A 16,805-nucleotide genomic window follows, 5' to 3' on the forward strand; every position below is an offset into this window, starting at 1 on the left:
TTTGAAGAAATACATACTTGTGCATAATAATTTTGAAATGTTGAATGATATTCCCCATAATTCCAGATAAAACAAATTGTTAATATTTTGAAAGAAAGAAATTGAGCTCCACCTAGACTTCTAAGCAAAATGGCACAAAGCAATTTCCAAGACCACAAAATTAGATCCTTCCTATAGACAAATCATTATGGAACTAATTTTAAATGTGGAAGATAAAGACATTAAAAGTTCAAGTGCCCCAAAGAGGCGTGTCCTACTATATATATCAATCAATTGGGAAAACACAGATACTTATGAACAGATTCAAGAAGGACAATATCAAAAGTTTTCCTATTGTCTATGGATAAGACACTTAAGCAATGATAAACATATTATACAAATAAAATGAATAATAGGGTTTGTTTCTATTGATTGACATGACAAAGTGCAACCCATTGTGTTTAAAACTTCTATCTAGCAGCTAGACATCAATCCAGATTCTTTGTTATATTTTTTAGCATGCAAGTATTTTGCAACTATGAACTCACTAAAAGAAGATAACCAAGTGGAAACCAATATGCATAAAATGTTTTAAATAGTAGTTGGATACTAGTGCATATTCTTGGCATATTTGTTAGTGTGGAAATGTTCTACAACTTTGGATTGAAAAAAGAAAGTGTGCATAAAAGGAGGTTGATTTCGATGTCTTTAACAATTAGAACCATATTACCACATTTTATGAATCCTATGATAGGTCTAAATTGGGTGCCAGTTTTTCAAATTGAAAAACTGGCGGGGGTTGTATGAGGATCTTCCAGTATTGTATTGATTCCTACCAAGGATAAACTTCCTAAAGATGGAGTCTACTTTTTTTTCCTTGTTATAAAACCCTAGATCTTTCATGAAATTGGCGAGTCTTTCAAGAAAATAGGCAAGCTTATTTCTGGAAATCAAAATCATTCAAAAAGGTTTAATAGAAACAAGAGTTTTGACTCTTTAATAAGGTTCATATATACATTGACATGACCCTGCAATTCTCTAACCGTTGAATTGAATCCAATGATTATAACTATGTCCACAACACCCAAAGATGTGTCCATGAAATTTGTAGGTTTGTATGTTCTCTTCCAAAGGAAGTTAGGTGCAGTAGTTATTGAGGCAATATATTACAATAGTCTTAGAAATGCATGACAAATTCCTAGTGGACGAATGGTCATAAACCCCAACAGATTCCACTAATTTTATAATTCTAAACATGCTTTTTATTTTTAAAAAGGGAACATACTCATAATTGTCATAGAGTTTGTGAAGGTATTACTTTTTAGTGGTAATATATTTTTTGCATTAAATCAAATAAGAAACTCAAATTTTTTCATTCGATGATGTCATTGTTTCTGCCTTGTCATTCTAACTTCCACGTTCATATTAATGATGATACTACCAATTTGTCTCCTTTGTATATTTAATATTTGTATCTTCGTTGTTAAATAATTGTTTATATTCATTAATAAACCATCTCCTTTGTATATTTAATATTTGTATCTTCGTTGTTAAATAATTGTTTATATTCATTAATAAACCATTCGCTTCTCTTTTCTTAAAAGGACAATATATACAGAAATAAAGAAAATGAATAAAAAATATATTGTGAATAACATAATCATGTGATGTACCATATTTGTTCAAAATTATTTCTCAAATAATTACATATTGCACTCCAGATTTATGTTATCATATCCATTAGTTGTTCTTCTAGAGATACATAAATCATACACAAATCATTCATTGGCTTATTAACCATCTATCCGCAAACAATTGTATTGTGGGGACATATTTCAAGTTGGATGTTTTTTTGTTTTGTTTCTAGAGTTGTTGGAGCAGCAACACTAGAGAGAAGTGTTGCATGCAGAACAATCTAAAGGTTCAAGAACGGGATTAAGTTGAATTCCTTTCTTGTTGACAGGGAGTGTTGAAAATAGAAATAAGAAATGATAAAAATAGAATCCAAAAATTCCAGTTTAATTTGTCCTTGAACTAAACAGAGAATTAGTATCGAATAATATTCTCATAGCAACTTGTAATAGTTAACCAGAGTGACTTGACTTAGTTAACTTAGGAATTTCAAGTTGGAAGTCTTTATGAAGTCATGTATATGTTGTCCCTACATTATAGGGGTCCAGGATGAGTTAATTGTGAGTTGTAATTAGTTAACTCAGTTTACTGAGTTAAGTCCAGTTAAATTAGTTCCAAACTGTTTGAGGAACTAATAGTGAGTTAACAGTCAGTTGGTGCACTAATGCATTAACTAGTGCTACTCTAGTTAGCTGAAGATTCCCTCATCAGAAACTCATGCATGTCGATTTTGAGAAAGTCCCAGTTGAGACTAGAGTGCAGAGACAATGTACGATTTGTTGTATAATTTTCTAAGCTGTACAGATGGTGCATGCGCTAAGGAACTCAACCTTGAAGGGATTACAGACTTTTGGATGCACTGATTTCCCTTTAAGATGGGCTAATCAGCTATAGGAATTTTCCAAGGAAATAGGGACTCGGAGAGCTATAGAATTGGCTAAGTGTTGGCGAAGAGTTTGCTTGTGAGTTGGAGATTGATTTTAGTGAGTGCTGGGATTGTTCTTGTGAGAACAAGCGTTGTATTATCATCTTGGATTTCTGATTTAATGCAATACAGATAGCGGGGTTTTGAGATGTGGCTTTCCCTTATACTTATTGTGTTATGTGCCATTGATATTATTCCTCTTGTCAATTATTTTTTTCATCGATCTTTATGGGCTTCCGCTGTAAAGAGTAGAAGTAGATTCTTGTCTCTTGTTTTAGTAGATTAAATGAGCTTGTGAATCTACAGGACAATCTACATAATTGATGGTGATAGGTTTAGGTGGTGTAGGATTCTAGCCTCTTGGGGAGCAACTTGCTAGTCATCTGGTTGCCATTTCTTAGCCAAGATTGTTTCCCGGATATTCTGGATGGTTCCCTCCCATACTGCTTCCTAAGATTGTTGGCTATTCTAAAAGGTCCTACAGTTCCTCTCTTTTCATATAGCCCAAAGTGTGGAGTCTAGAGATAGTCCCCAAGCGCGATTAAGACCAGGCTTGAGAAGAGGCATGTCCACCATATAAGGATGGTTTCTCTAATGCTTTGATGGTCTCTATCCATCCTTCCAAAGAGATCTTCCACTTGGTGCCACTTTTGAACTACAAAAGGACATGGATTTAATAGGTGTTTGAGATCCTCATTATGTTGACCACACATGATACAATACAAGGGTCCATAGATACCCCTTTTTTGTAGTTGATCCCAAGTGAGGATTCTACCCCTATATGCCAACGAGAGAATGTATGCAACTCTCGACCACCACCCACCTTTTCAAAGCTTCTTCCAAATTGGATGGTGATGCCCCTGCTCCCATCTTGCCTTTAAATGGTAAGCCTCTTTGATGGTAAATATTCCCTTTGTAGTATATCCCCATCGAAGAATGTCTGGTCCATTTTGGACTGTAAGCTTCCTGGATTCTAACTCTCTGTCCAGTTGCTTCCATTGAACTGACTCAGGGGGTTGAGGTCAATCCTGACGTTCCTTCCATTTCCTCCAACCATCATTAGTCAGGGCATCTTTCTAATAATGATCCACCGTGTAGAAGTTCCTGCTAGTTATGTACAAAAATAAGTCACTCAAATCTTGTCTCCCAAACATTTTTTTTCTCTAATACTATAAGTCTAACCAGAACAAAATTATTTTCCCATTTCTAATTTCCCAAAAAACATATTGTTTGATATAATTGTTATTCAAATTAGTATCAACTTTTTAAATAAAATTTATAAAAAACATTTATAGAGACTTTGTTATCATTTTTTAGTAAATGAACTACATCCACCGGCCTTGCATCTAACTTTACTTATTTAAACATAGAGTAAGCATGTATCACCATTATTGCCCAAAAGTTTCCAAAAGTATAAAAGCATTTATGACCCATTTTAGCATTAAAATAAAATAAATGAATGACATTCATGATCCTTAGCATCTAACTTTACTAATTTTAATAGTATCATTTGTACATATTCTCGGTAGAACATGGAATACGAAAAGAATCGACAACTATACCCTTCCATTTTATTCCTTTTTAAGTAAATTAGGTTATATATTTTTATATAAATTCCAATATCTTAATTATGTTTTTTTAATATGTCAGTTAGTTGTGTTATCTATAATTTAGATTTTGGCCGGTTGTCTTATATTTTATACTATATATTTCGTCTAGTTGGGTTATTTATATTTTATACTTTAATTAGTTGGATTATTTATAATTTATATATTTGCTCGTTGTTATTGTTTATGTATATTTTAAATTTAAATTAAATTATAGAATTTATGAAAGTGAAAGAAGAGACATATTATGAAAGTGAGAGAAGAGGCGTATTGATATTGTTTATATATGTTTTAAATTTAAATTTGATTATTAAAGAATTTTTTATTATTATAAAATTTATGCAAGTGAGAGAAGTGATTTATTGAGTAAAAGATATTCTAATAATATGTTTTTTTTTTAATATTTACTTTCATCTTTATTATAATATATTGGGTTAAATTTTTTGATATTATAATAATATGTTTTTTGAATATTTATTTTTACCCTTACTATAATATACTAGGTTCAATTTTTTGATATTATAATAATATGGTTTTTCCAATATTTACTTTCATCCTTACTGGGCTCAAATTTTTTTTCCATCTTACTTTCACTAATTATGATATGATTTATTATATTCACTAATTATAATATAATTTTTTATATTAGGCTTAATTTTTTTCTATCTTAATTTCACTAATTATGATATAATTTTTTTTTTTTTAATTTTTTCTAAATTTAAAAAAAATTATAAAATATATGAAGATATAAATAGGGTTGAGAAAAATATTGAAAAACAAATATTATAATAATGTTTTTTTTTTTTTGAATATTCATTTCATCCCTACTCAGAGTCTCATAGTGTAAAGTTTAAAGAATTGTAGAATATATAAGAGTGACATATTAGTATGATATGTTCTGCTCAATATTTTTTTTACCACAATTTTCAATATCAAATATTAAAAGATTTGGGTGGAGGAAAATATTGGGCAAAATATAAATGAGAATGCTAGTGGAAATATTGGCTAAAATATGTGGGTGGGGAATATTTGGCATTTTATTTTCAAAATATATTTGAAAGTTATAGTGTGGTTTGGGGAAAATATTTGGCATTTTATTTCCCCATCATCATCCCCAAACATAGTTTTTGCCCAATATTTTCCTCAATCCCTACCCACAAGTACATTTTTTCCAATATTTCTCCCAACCCCACTCTAAAATATATTGAGGTGGGAGTTGACATTGGGAGAGATATGGGCAAAACATTCTAGGAGCCAGAGTTAAGGTTAGGGGCAAGGTTAGGGGCAATATTGAGCAAAACATTCTATATAATGGTAAGGATAAGAGTAAGGGTGGATGTAAATATTGGTCAAAAACATATTATTATAATTTTTTTTCTCAATATCTTTCTTTCCCTCCACCTTCATATTTAATTATGTATTTTATTAATATTTTTACTCAATTTCACTCTTATACTTAATAGTGAAAAATATTAAATTTATTTATTTATTTAAAAACATAATTTTAATATATTTTTTAATATATTTAAAAATACAATTTCAATAATTAAAAAATACCGTGGAATAAAAATTATATAATAAATAATAATAATATTAATCCTTTAAATAATTAAATAATATAGTATTTACATTTTTATTTTATATTATTTTTGGAAAATTATTTATAAATTAAGTGCTAATTTTGATATTAATCCAAACAAATCTGAAATATATATATATATATATATATATATATATATATATATAGTATTTAGTGTGTGTGTGAGTGAGTTTGGTTGGACTATATTTTCATCATGTCCAATATATCAACCTATGGGGAATTGAATTGATCACTTCATGTCAAGAAGTACTTTAAGAGAATGTCCACTCACCATCTATCCAAAACCCTAGAGACAATATTTTATATTAATTTAATAATAATATTACAAATTAAATAAATTAATATAAATAATTCTGAATTATATATATATATATATATATATATATATATATATAATTAATTTGAATACATTATTTTCAGTCACTTAGCTATTTCAAAATAATATATTTTATTAAAAAATAATAATTTTCATTTTCATTTAAATTAGATAATGGATTAGTTTGAGTGGTTAAATATTGTGAACTACAAGTAGAATGCTATATAGACAAGTTCCAAGTTTAACTGATTTTGTGAATAATGTTTCGTTTCACATTGATGGAGAAGTGAAGGCTTAATATTTGAGCTTTATAACAAGGGATCAACATATCCCTCTATTTTATATAGGTTTGAAAATAAACTATTTTCCCAACTACTATAATTACATTATACATTTCAGAGTATTAAAATAAAAATAAAATGATAAAAACTAATTAAATGATAACTATATTTTAAATAATTTTTTTATTTATTATAAAAACAGTAAGTATGTCAAAATTTAATACATTTGAAATAAAACTTGGAACATGAATTTTTAACAACAGAGGTTTGCATTCATGTTTCCATGTACCTTCATAATATGTAAATAGACTTTGTTACAATATCATGAGCTAATACCATGGCTTATCAATAACACATGCTCAAAAAAACCATAACTCACTTGATATGACACTTATTTATATGATATTTTTAATTAATCAATCTAATTAAAACAAAAAATGACAACTACTTTAAAGATAAAATTTCATACTAGAATATTTCATAGAGATATTCCAAAATAAACATGTCTATGCACATATTTATTTTACTCTTAAAAATTACATATAAAATTTTCAAAAATATATATTCTTTCAAAAAACAATCAATTTTTTATAATTTTATTTTTTATTATACTTTTATTTTGTTAAATATTTATAATAAATGTCAAACATGTCCACTAAAGAGAGAATGTAAATTCTTAATTAGTGAATATTGAATATTAAATAAAAATTATCACGATAAGCCACACTTTATTCCATGGACTATAAAAATCTTGATCTCAATAACCTGAAAAGTGAAAAACTAAACTTTAATGCTTAGCATTAGTGTAATTTATCCACCTAATAATTTAGTGAAGGGAAAAAATCAGCATTAAAAAAAGCACCTTTAAAACGCGAATGATGAAGGGTACCAAATGGAAAGCATGAACATGGATGCCATAATCCTACTCCTTGAAAAATGAGGCATTTAATTGTAAAATATGAAACTCCACGTACTAAGTGTAAACGGTAAGGATGAACATGTAGGCCATATCCCCACTTCAAAAATGTGAGAAATTTAAAGTAGAAATTATGAAACTCATCGCACTAATCGTGAGTGGTAAGCATGAGCATGGAGGCCTTCAACCCAATTGGAAATGTAAGCCATCTGTTATCCCGTAAAGAAGGATTTAATGCTCAGATTCGATCCACCGCTAATTCCACAGCAATATCGGCCACAACAAAATATTTCATCAATGTATTAGGGACATGGAAGAATGGGCAACCATAGATTGGATTGACATTAATTTTCCAAGAAGGGCAACTATATATATTAACAACAGGTTCACCGAAAGCACCACAAATTGGTACAAGTTCGACGAGTTTACATGACAACTAAACACTTATATTCAAACTAATTTCCTGGACATTATAATACAAATTACTTCACAGAACTTAACTGTCTACTATCAAATGTTTTGCAATTACCGCCCACACTTCGGGTAGTGCTCTAATGGAAGAAATGCAGTTACCTACATCCGCTGAAGGCAGGCCCAGAAATGATACAAGGAAAAAGGGAAGAATCGTTTAATTGGTCTAACAGAGACGGACCATGTAACATAAGCGGCAAAGGCATGTCTGGAATTTCAGGAATGTCACCCTCACCCTCCAGCATCCTCACAACGTCCACCATTCGAGGTCTGGATGCCACCATAACATGTGCGCACAGAATACCGATTGAAACAACTCTCTTCATCATGCTCTCCGCCCCGCTTTGCCGGATTCTCTCGTCTATTATTTCACTGGTTCTGCCTTCTTTCACTAGCGTCCATGCCCAATCCGTGATGAGATAATGAGGTTCCGAATACGAAGTAGCTCCCAGAGCTTTTCGGTGCCAAGAAATAATGTGTTCAGCGGCTCCCCTTAAAAAAAACAAACATGAACCAGGAGCCAAAAAGCTGCCTTCTAACAAAATAAAATATGGACTGAACGAAATTACAAATTCAAAATTCAAATTTGATTTCCTTTAGCGCCTTTAATAAATTCAAAATAAAACGGAATTTGGAAAACGTTGGTAGATGAGGAAGCCAACGGAGGTTGCAGGAGGAGACGTGACAGGTCTGGCAGTGGTCGCAGATACATTGAATGCTAGAGCTTGCCGGAGGTAGGGTGATCGAGTTGCCGGAATATGCATGGCTTTCATGGATATGTAGCATGCCTTAGGAGTCACGAATGTGCTGTCACAGGTACTTAGCGCTCATTTATATTTCTATAGGATTGGAAATAGGAACTGCCGTCCGTTTTGGTCATCTTAACAAAAGAAAGAATGTGAACGAATGTGAATGAGTAAGTACAATTTTTTTTTTATTGTATTCGATTTTCCCGTCAAATTCTATGAATGAGTAAGTACAATTTTTTTTATTGTATTCGATTTTCCCGTCAAATTCTATGAACTGTCAAGTGTACTCTCTTGCTGATAAAGTCATGTCCGTGGCAGTCGCCGGAGTTTCCCTGATAGTCTTTATGAACTGTCGAGTGTACTTTCCTGCTGATCATGTCAAGGCGGTAGCAGTCCGGAGTTTCCCACGTTGTGTGTATGAAGTATCAGTGTACACTCCTGCTGATAAAGTCTAGTCGGTAGCATTCGTCGGAGTTTCTTTAATGAAATGCCGTAGTTTATTTATTAGAGTATTTGGAAGTTTGGTAAAATTTACTTAGAATTTGTTGTAATTACAAATGCGATGCATCATAGTATTAAAGAGCTGAATCTATATATACAATCCAGTTTAAATAACGCATATTAAAATTTTGAAAAAAAAAAACTTCTAATAGTTCAACAACACCTTTATAAGAAATTCCCATGAGATGACATATCATCTGATTGAGTTCAATATCTGCAACTGGGGTGCATTTGGGAAGATGGCCTTGCCTTCCTCTTCATTGTCATCCCAGATTCATACTGGAGCTACCACACAATGCATTCCACATTTCCACAGCTCGCTTAATGCAGGAACCAGTGCTGGCAAACGGAGAAGCTTGTACCTACGATGGGGTAAAGGTGAGTATATAATTTCTATTCTTGCTGTGTTTTTCTGAGAAATGGTCCTTTTTATCATTTGATCATTCTACATTTAACTGAAGAATGATAATCTCCTTTTCCTGTTTTGGATGAGAGTAAAGGTCAGTAGATAATTTCCACAAATAGTTCCTTTGATGTTTCCGCACTTAGGCGAAGAATAATAACCTTTTATCATGTCTTCTCCAGCAGATAACCAGGCAAAAAAACTGGGTAAACATCACACTTCAAACCAACTAGACTATCCATTATCCACTAGAACTATTATGGTTATTTTTTTCTCACATTAATTTCAGCTCAACTGATTAATGTATCTTGATATGCAGGTTCAAGCAAGATCGTTGCTTGTGTTGGGGAAGGTACAGCCTCCCTTCCTTACCAGTCTACTGAAAAACCTGCTATAGCATTTGGTAGAAAGTAATTTAATTTTTAAGAAGACTGTGATTTGATTTATGTTGAGAAATTATCAATTCATCATATAGGTATTTTGTTATCGATGATTCAGGATCCATCATATAGGTATTTTGTTATCAATGATTCAGGATCCATCATATAGGTATCTTGTTAGGGAGGTTTGTTATTCATCTTTAAGAAAAGGGGTATTCTCTTATAGAGGTTTCCCACCAATAAGTGCGATTCACTTTAAGAAAAGAGAAATGTTGAATTCGAAAGTTCAAAAACAAAATACCTATGTGATGGAATCGGGAAGTAATTTAAATCTTTATAACGTCGTTCTTCCCTGATTGGTTTTTTTGGATACCTTCAAATCCGGTGTCAGTTCCTAAACTGGTGAAAAGAGAATTTCCTCCAGGTTTCTGGAAGGACCATGTTATCGAATCTCTAATGCCATCTTACAAGGTTAGTAATCTCAGTGCCTGTCGATTGAATGCCCATCACTGTAGCAGCTCTTCCTCCATTGTTATAATTGACGACGTGAAATAATTATAGGTTGCACCATCAGACGAGAAGCGTATCGAGACATTAATATCCGAGATTAAGAATATGTTTAGATCTATGGACTATGGGGAAACTAATCCCTCTGCATATGACACTGCTTGGGTAGCAAGGATTCCAGCAGTTGATGGCTCTGAGAAGCCTCAGTTTCCTGAGACACTAGAATGGATTCTTCAAAATCAGTTGAAAGATGGCTCTTGGGGTGAAGAATTCTATTTCTTGGCATATGACAGGATACTAGCTACTCTTGCATGTATTATTACTCTTACTATATGGCAGACTGGGGACACACAAGTACAAAAAGGTTTGTACATCGATCAAGGCCCTTGTGTAATTTTTTTATTATGTGTGGATTGGAGTAGAAATATGTTAATATCAGGTTTGACCTTGCGATGTCTTCACACAGTGACAAAATTATGGTATATTCTCTCCTGTGAAGAGTTTTTAACTTGTACATATTTCAGGGATTGAATTTTTCAAGACACAAGCTGGAAAAATAGAGGAGGAGGCTGATAGCCACAGGCCAAGTGGATTTGAAATAGTATTTCCTGCAATGCTAAAAGAAGCTAAAGCCTTAGGTCTGGATCTGCCTTATGAATTGCCTTTCATCAAGCAAATCATTGAAAAGCGGGAGGCTAAGCTTCAAAGGTTAGAATCTGATCACCATTCTCCTCTGTCATTGATAAATTTTCCATCTCTCAAAGTGATAACCGATTAACTTTACCTTTTACCTTGGTGGTGTTTGGATCAGGCTTCCTCCTGATCTTCTCTATGCCTTACCAACAACGTTACTGTATTCTTTGGAAGGCCTGCAAGAAATAGTAGAGTGGGAGAAAATAATGAAACTTCAATCCAAGGATGGGTCATTCCTCAGCTCGCCAGCATCTACAGCGGCTGTGTTCATGCGTACAGGGAACAAAAAATGCTTGGAATTCTTGAATTTTGTCTTGAAGAAATTCGGAAACCATGGTATCAAGATGACAATATGATTTCAGGAAGGCCCTTTTCTTTTTATATAATTTGTGAAAAATGTTAAGAATGAAGAATTTGTTATTGCAGTTCCTTGTCACTATCCGCTTGATCTATTTGAACGTCTGTGGGCCGTTGATACTGTTGAGAGGCTAGGGATCGATCGCCATTTCAAAGAGGAGATCAAGGACGCATTGGATTATGTTTACAGGTATCATGTCTTTGGGCATTCTAAACGAGTCAGGTCTGGATCGGCTCATTAATACCTGATAATTATTATATGTGAAATTGTTGTGCAGCCACTGGGACGAAAGAGGAATTGGATGGGCGAGAGAGAATCCTGTCCCTGATATCGATGATACAGCCATGGGCCTTCGAATCTTGAGACTGCATGGATACAATGTATCCTCAGGTAAAATGTTGGTGTAGAGAGTTATATTTTGCTGGGAATTGTGCCAATGGCCCTGTTTTTGAATTCATTCAGTTTGTTGAACTCTGCAACCAACATTTTTGGCAGATGTTTTAAAAACTTTTAGAGATGAGAATGGAGAGTTCTTTTGCTTCTTGGGTCAAACACAGAGAGGAGTTACAGACATGTTAAATGTCAATCGTTGTTCACACGTTGCATTTCCGGGAGAAACCATCATGGAAGAAGCAAAACTCTGTACCGAAAGGTATCTGAGGAATGCTCTGGAGGATGTGGGCGCCTTTGACAAATGGGCTCTTAAAAAGAATATTCGGGGAGAGGTACATAATATTGCTGCCTCTTTATGTTATGGAAACATTTTAGAATTTAATTAATAGAGCCAGCTCAAATAAGTCACTTTTTTTTTAATTGTCGAATCAAATTTTAAAAATGGTATTTTAAAAATATCTTAAAATCTAGAATAGAATTGCTCAACAAGATTTAATATATCATAGAATTGTTCAACAAATTTTCATATTATTTTTTTCCGTTAGATGTGTCAATTTTACTAAATTCGATCTTTCATAATTTTTTTTCCAGGTGGAATATGCACTCAAATATCCCTGGCATAGAAGTATGCCAAGGCTGGAGGCTAGAAGCTACATTGAAAATTATGGACCAAATGATGTCTGGCTCGGAAAAACTATGTATATGTAAGATTAATAATTTTTCTCTGTAATTTTAACTTTCAAGATCGTATGATTGAGTTTTTCAGTTTTTTCAATAAGTATTATGGAAAAATAAATATACGTGTTAAACTCCTTTCTGCAACAAAAAAAAACTGTAGAAGTAAACTATTTAAACAACAACAATCTCTTCAAATATTTTTTAATCTCTATAAAACCTCCATTAATATATACTTCCCTCTGTAACTCCCTCTACCAGGATGCCAAACATTTCCAACGAAAAATATTTGGAATTAGCAAAATTGGACTTCAATCGTGTGCAAGCTTTACACAGACAAGAGCTTCAAGATATTCGGAGGTGCTACTTACTCCACATTTTCATTCATATTAAGTCTATCTTCCTTACAGCTAACAATATATTTTGCATTGCATTCAAAGGTGGTGGAATTCATCGGGTTTCTCAGAGCTGGGCTTCACTCGGGAACGTGTGGCTGAAATATATTTCTCAGCAGCGTCATTTTTGTTTGAGCCAGAGTTCGCTACCTGCAGAGCCGTTTACACAAAAACTTCTAATTTCACAGTCATATTAGATGATCTTTATGACGCGCATGGAACTTTGGACAATCTCAAGTTGTTTTCAGAATCTGTGAAAAGGTAAACGTTTTATTTATTTCAACTTTTTCTCAAAGGGAAGGTACTTTATTGCCAAGCTGTATATACTTTACCAATTGGCTTGATTATTAAAATCTGTAAAATCTATAAAGAGATAGATACTCTATTTTTTTCATGAGAATTTGGGAATTGGTTTGATTATTAAGTAGTTTAACTAGACCGCTTTTTACCTTGAAAATTATGGAAATTTTAGTAATATTTTGATAAGTTTCAACAAAGATTTTTGTAAATCTTAGTTATGTCAAATTTCAAGATTTTGATTTTGGGTGGCTAAATTTTTTTGATGGTGCTGAATCTATTTTCACCATAAAAAACATGATTTAAACATAATTTCTGCAAGATTTGTTGAATTCCCCAATTCTTGTACGAGCAATTCCTCTGCCTCAATAAACTTATCCAAAACAAAAATACTTCATCTTTTTCATTTTTCCATTTGAAATTGTAATATACTTTATTATTCTAAATTTAACATAAATATAAAATTTGAAATATATAATTGAATTTTCTTGATTTGAAATTTTAAATCTTTAAAAAATTTATCCATAATAAAATTAACCTCAGATCTTCCCAAAAAACATATGTACTTCATACATAATTAAACGTAGTAAAATAGAGTGTAAACTCAGCTACTCTCTTCATTTTATTAATCTATATATTAGCTTTGTTTTTAGATGGGATCTATCCTTGGTAGATCAAATGCCACAAGACATGAAAATATGTTTCAAGGGTTTCTACAATACGTTTAATGAAATCGCTGAAGAAGGACGCAAGAGGCAAGGGCGTGACGTGCTAGGCTACATTCAAAAAGTTGTATGTATTAAGTCTCTTATAATTTTTTAGTTATGTGTTTTAATATTGATTATAGATTCATCATTCACTGATATGGTATGGTATATGGCAGTGGGAGGTCCAGTTAGGAGCGTATACCAAAGAAGCAGAATGGTCTGCAGCTAGATACGTGCCGTCCTATGATGAATATATAGGGAACGCGAGTGTGTCAATAGCATTGGGAACAGTGGTTCTCATCAGCGCTCTTTTCACTGGGGAGATTCTTACAGATGATATACTCTCCAAAATTGGTCGTGAATCCAGATTTTTATACCTCATGGGTTTGACAGGGCGTCTGGTGAACGACACCAAAACTTATCAGGTACTTAGTATTTTCAACATCCGACATTTTAATACTAAGCATTATTCTATATGATATTACAATTATTGATTTCTTGTTTTTCCATCTTGTTTATCTAAAAAAATAGTATGACGTTGAAAATATGAAAAAACAATAGTTAAATTAGAACCTAACTTACCAGGTACTTATTAATTTCAACATCCGAGATTTTAATACTAATCACTATTCTATGGGGTAATGCAATTATTGACTTCTGGTTTATCTAAGAAAAAATTGTATTAAAAAATAATATTAGGTTGAAAATATGAAGAAGCAATAGTTAAATGAGAATAACGTGTACACAATGTAAAAGATGAGAAAACAAGTTACTAATGATTTATTAAGCGCATGATATTTAATATTTGCCTTCGAAGTAGAGGCTATTCATATCCTTTAATTGCTTCTCATGATTAAATGGATGGTAAATATAAATGCAGGCTGAGAGAGGTCAAGGAGAGGTGGCTTCTGCCATACAGTGTTACATGAAGGACCATCCTGAGATGTCTGAAGAAGAAGCTCTCAAACATGTGTATACTGTCATGGATAACGCTCTTGCTGAGTTGAATAGGGAGTTTGTGAATAACAGAGATGTGCCAGACAGTTGCAGGAGACTGGTTTTTGAAACGGCGAGAATAATGCAGTTGTTTTACATGGATGGAGACGGTTTGACACTTTCACATAATATGGAAATTAAGGAGCATGTCAAAAACTGCCTCTTCCAACCGGTTGCCTAGATTCAATTCTTCAGTTGAAGGTCCTTCATGATGTTGTGTTAACGTTATAATAACGCAGGCATAGGAGTTGTTGCCTAGTATTGGTATTTGTTAGAGATGTCTTGTTTGTTTAGTACAAGCCATGAGGCGTTCCTAAAGAGACATTGCCATCAAACTGATGGATTCAACATTTTATGGTATCCAATTATCTTTACATAATATATAACATATTTGGAAAATTTTATTTCCAAAGTAAATTTTTTAACTTTTGTTTTATATTTTAATTTTTCAGCCTTCTAAATTTAGATTTAGATTTATTATTATTCCATATTAAGAAACTACAAAATTACAATAATTTGTCTCAAGTACAAAGAGTATGATCACAACCGTGTCTAGAAAATCGAATTCCTGAAATATAATCAAATAAATAGCTAGTGGTCTCTCAACAACACAGGTGGTTTAAGACACAAACTTAATTGACTGAACTAACCCCATTAGAGCTGACATTTAAAGTTTATTGTGACTAGAGGTGCTCTCAAGTATGGTAGAGTAGAGTTGACATTTAAAGTTCATTGTGACTAGAGGTGCTCTCAAGTATGGTAGAGATGTTGTAATGTAATGTAAATATTTTAGCTCGATCAAAATAAAACTAGCATAAATCCATCTTAAACACGTATCTAACATGAGCTCACATGGATTAAATTTATTTAGGTGCAAACTTATTTTAGAGTGCAAAAAAGAAAAAAATAAAAATAAAAATAACAAAATAAATTAATCTTATAAAAATAAAAATAAAAATAAAAATGACCCATGGCATTGAGAACACATGGTATTGAAAATAAAATAATCTTATAAAAATAAAAATAAAAATGACCCATGGTACTGAGAACACATGGAATATAAGTCATTTAAAAATGGAAATTAAACCATCCTAGATCCATCTTAAACTCACTAGTGCATATATGGATCAAATCTTTTCAGATGGAAATCTCTTTTAGAATGAAAAGAGATTATCCTTCTATACCATATCTTTACCATTTGACTATATTCTTATTATTCACATTTTCTATTATTCAACACTATTACATTGTCACTTTACATTCAACATTTTTATTTTATCTTTTTTCTTAACAATATTTATCATCTCATCGAACTTAGGTAATTAAGAAAATTTAAAATTAAAATGACCAGATTAATGTGAGACATATTTTGCATATTTAAAATGATTATATTAATATCAGATGAATTACATATTATTGATCAAATTAATCATATGTTCATTAGATTCATCTTAACTCCGAAAATCTTTCAAGCTAGAGAGCAATAAAATCTCTCGAAGTGCAAACCTTTCCTGAAGTTTTGCACTCAAAAAAGAGGTTTGAGAGATTTGATCCCTCTCAACCCTTGATAGATCCAGAGTTAAGATGGATCTAGGTTGGAATCAACATTTTATGGCATCCAATTATCTTTATATAACATCTAACATATTTGGAAAATTTTATTTCCAAAAGTACATTTTTTAGCTTTTGTTTTATTTATTGCATCCAATTATATTACATAACATATAATATATTTGGAAAATTTGATTTCCAAAGTACATTTTTTAGCTTTTGTTTTATATTTTAATTTTTTAGCTCCAGATTTAGATCTAGATTGATTATTATTCCATATTAAGAAACTACAAAATTAAAACTTGAAGGAAGAGGTTGTATGTTTTATAGAACAATAAATAATAAATCATAATAACAATAATTTGGCTCAGGTACATAGAGTATGATCACACCCATCTACAAAATTGAATTCGTAAAATATAATCAAATAAATAGCTAGTGATCTCTCAACAACAGAGGTAGTTTAAGACAAA

General features: G+C 31.9%; 1 protein-coding gene across 1 annotated transcript; it reads left to right on the forward strand.

The window, feature by feature from the left end:
- The first annotated feature begins 9,160 nt into the window (after nt 1–9,160).
- LOC149144803 (bifunctional levopimaradiene synthase, chloroplastic-like) lies at nt 9,161–15,042 on the forward strand. The gene is made up of 16 exons (XM_089446229.1): nt 9,161–9,355; nt 9,566–9,586; nt 9,700–9,732; nt 10,140–10,231; nt 10,322–10,631; nt 10,792–10,975; nt 11,079–11,296; nt 11,387–11,507; nt 11,596–11,708; nt 11,814–12,043; nt 12,303–12,415; nt 12,648–12,746; nt 12,827–13,042; nt 13,732–13,870; nt 13,962–14,210; nt 14,666–15,042. The coding sequence occupies exons 1-16, from the start codon at nt 9,163–9,165 to the stop codon at nt 14,960–14,962; spliced, it is 2,628 nt and encodes an 875-aa protein (XP_089302355.1). The 5' UTR covers nt 9,161–9,162; the 3' UTR covers nt 14,963–15,042.
- Nucleotides 15,043–16,805: the final 1,763 nt, after the last annotated feature.

The sequence above is a fragment of the Pinus tabuliformis genome, chromosome X, assembly GCF_031772625.1.
Source record: "Pinus tabuliformis cultivar Carrire ecotype Pingquan chromosome X, CPIR1, whole genome shotgun sequence".
Taxonomy (NCBI): domain Eukaryota; kingdom Viridiplantae; phylum Streptophyta; class Pinopsida; order Pinales; family Pinaceae; genus Pinus; species Pinus tabuliformis.

Excerpts from the sequence above, each read along its gene's own strand:
- LOC149144803 (XM_089446229.1), top strand. The coding sequence starts at position 9,163 with ATGACATATCATCTGATTGAGTTCAATATCTGCAACTGGGGTGCATTT. Across the intron at positions 11,508-11,595 it reads GCATTGGATTATGTTTACAG|CCACTGGGACGAAAGAGGAA; the intron begins GTATCATGTCTT and ends ATTGTTGTGCAG. Across the intron at positions 12,044-12,302 it reads AAAAGAATATTCGGGGAGAG|GTGGAATATGCACTCAAATA; the intron begins GTACATAATATT and ends TTTTTTTTCCAG.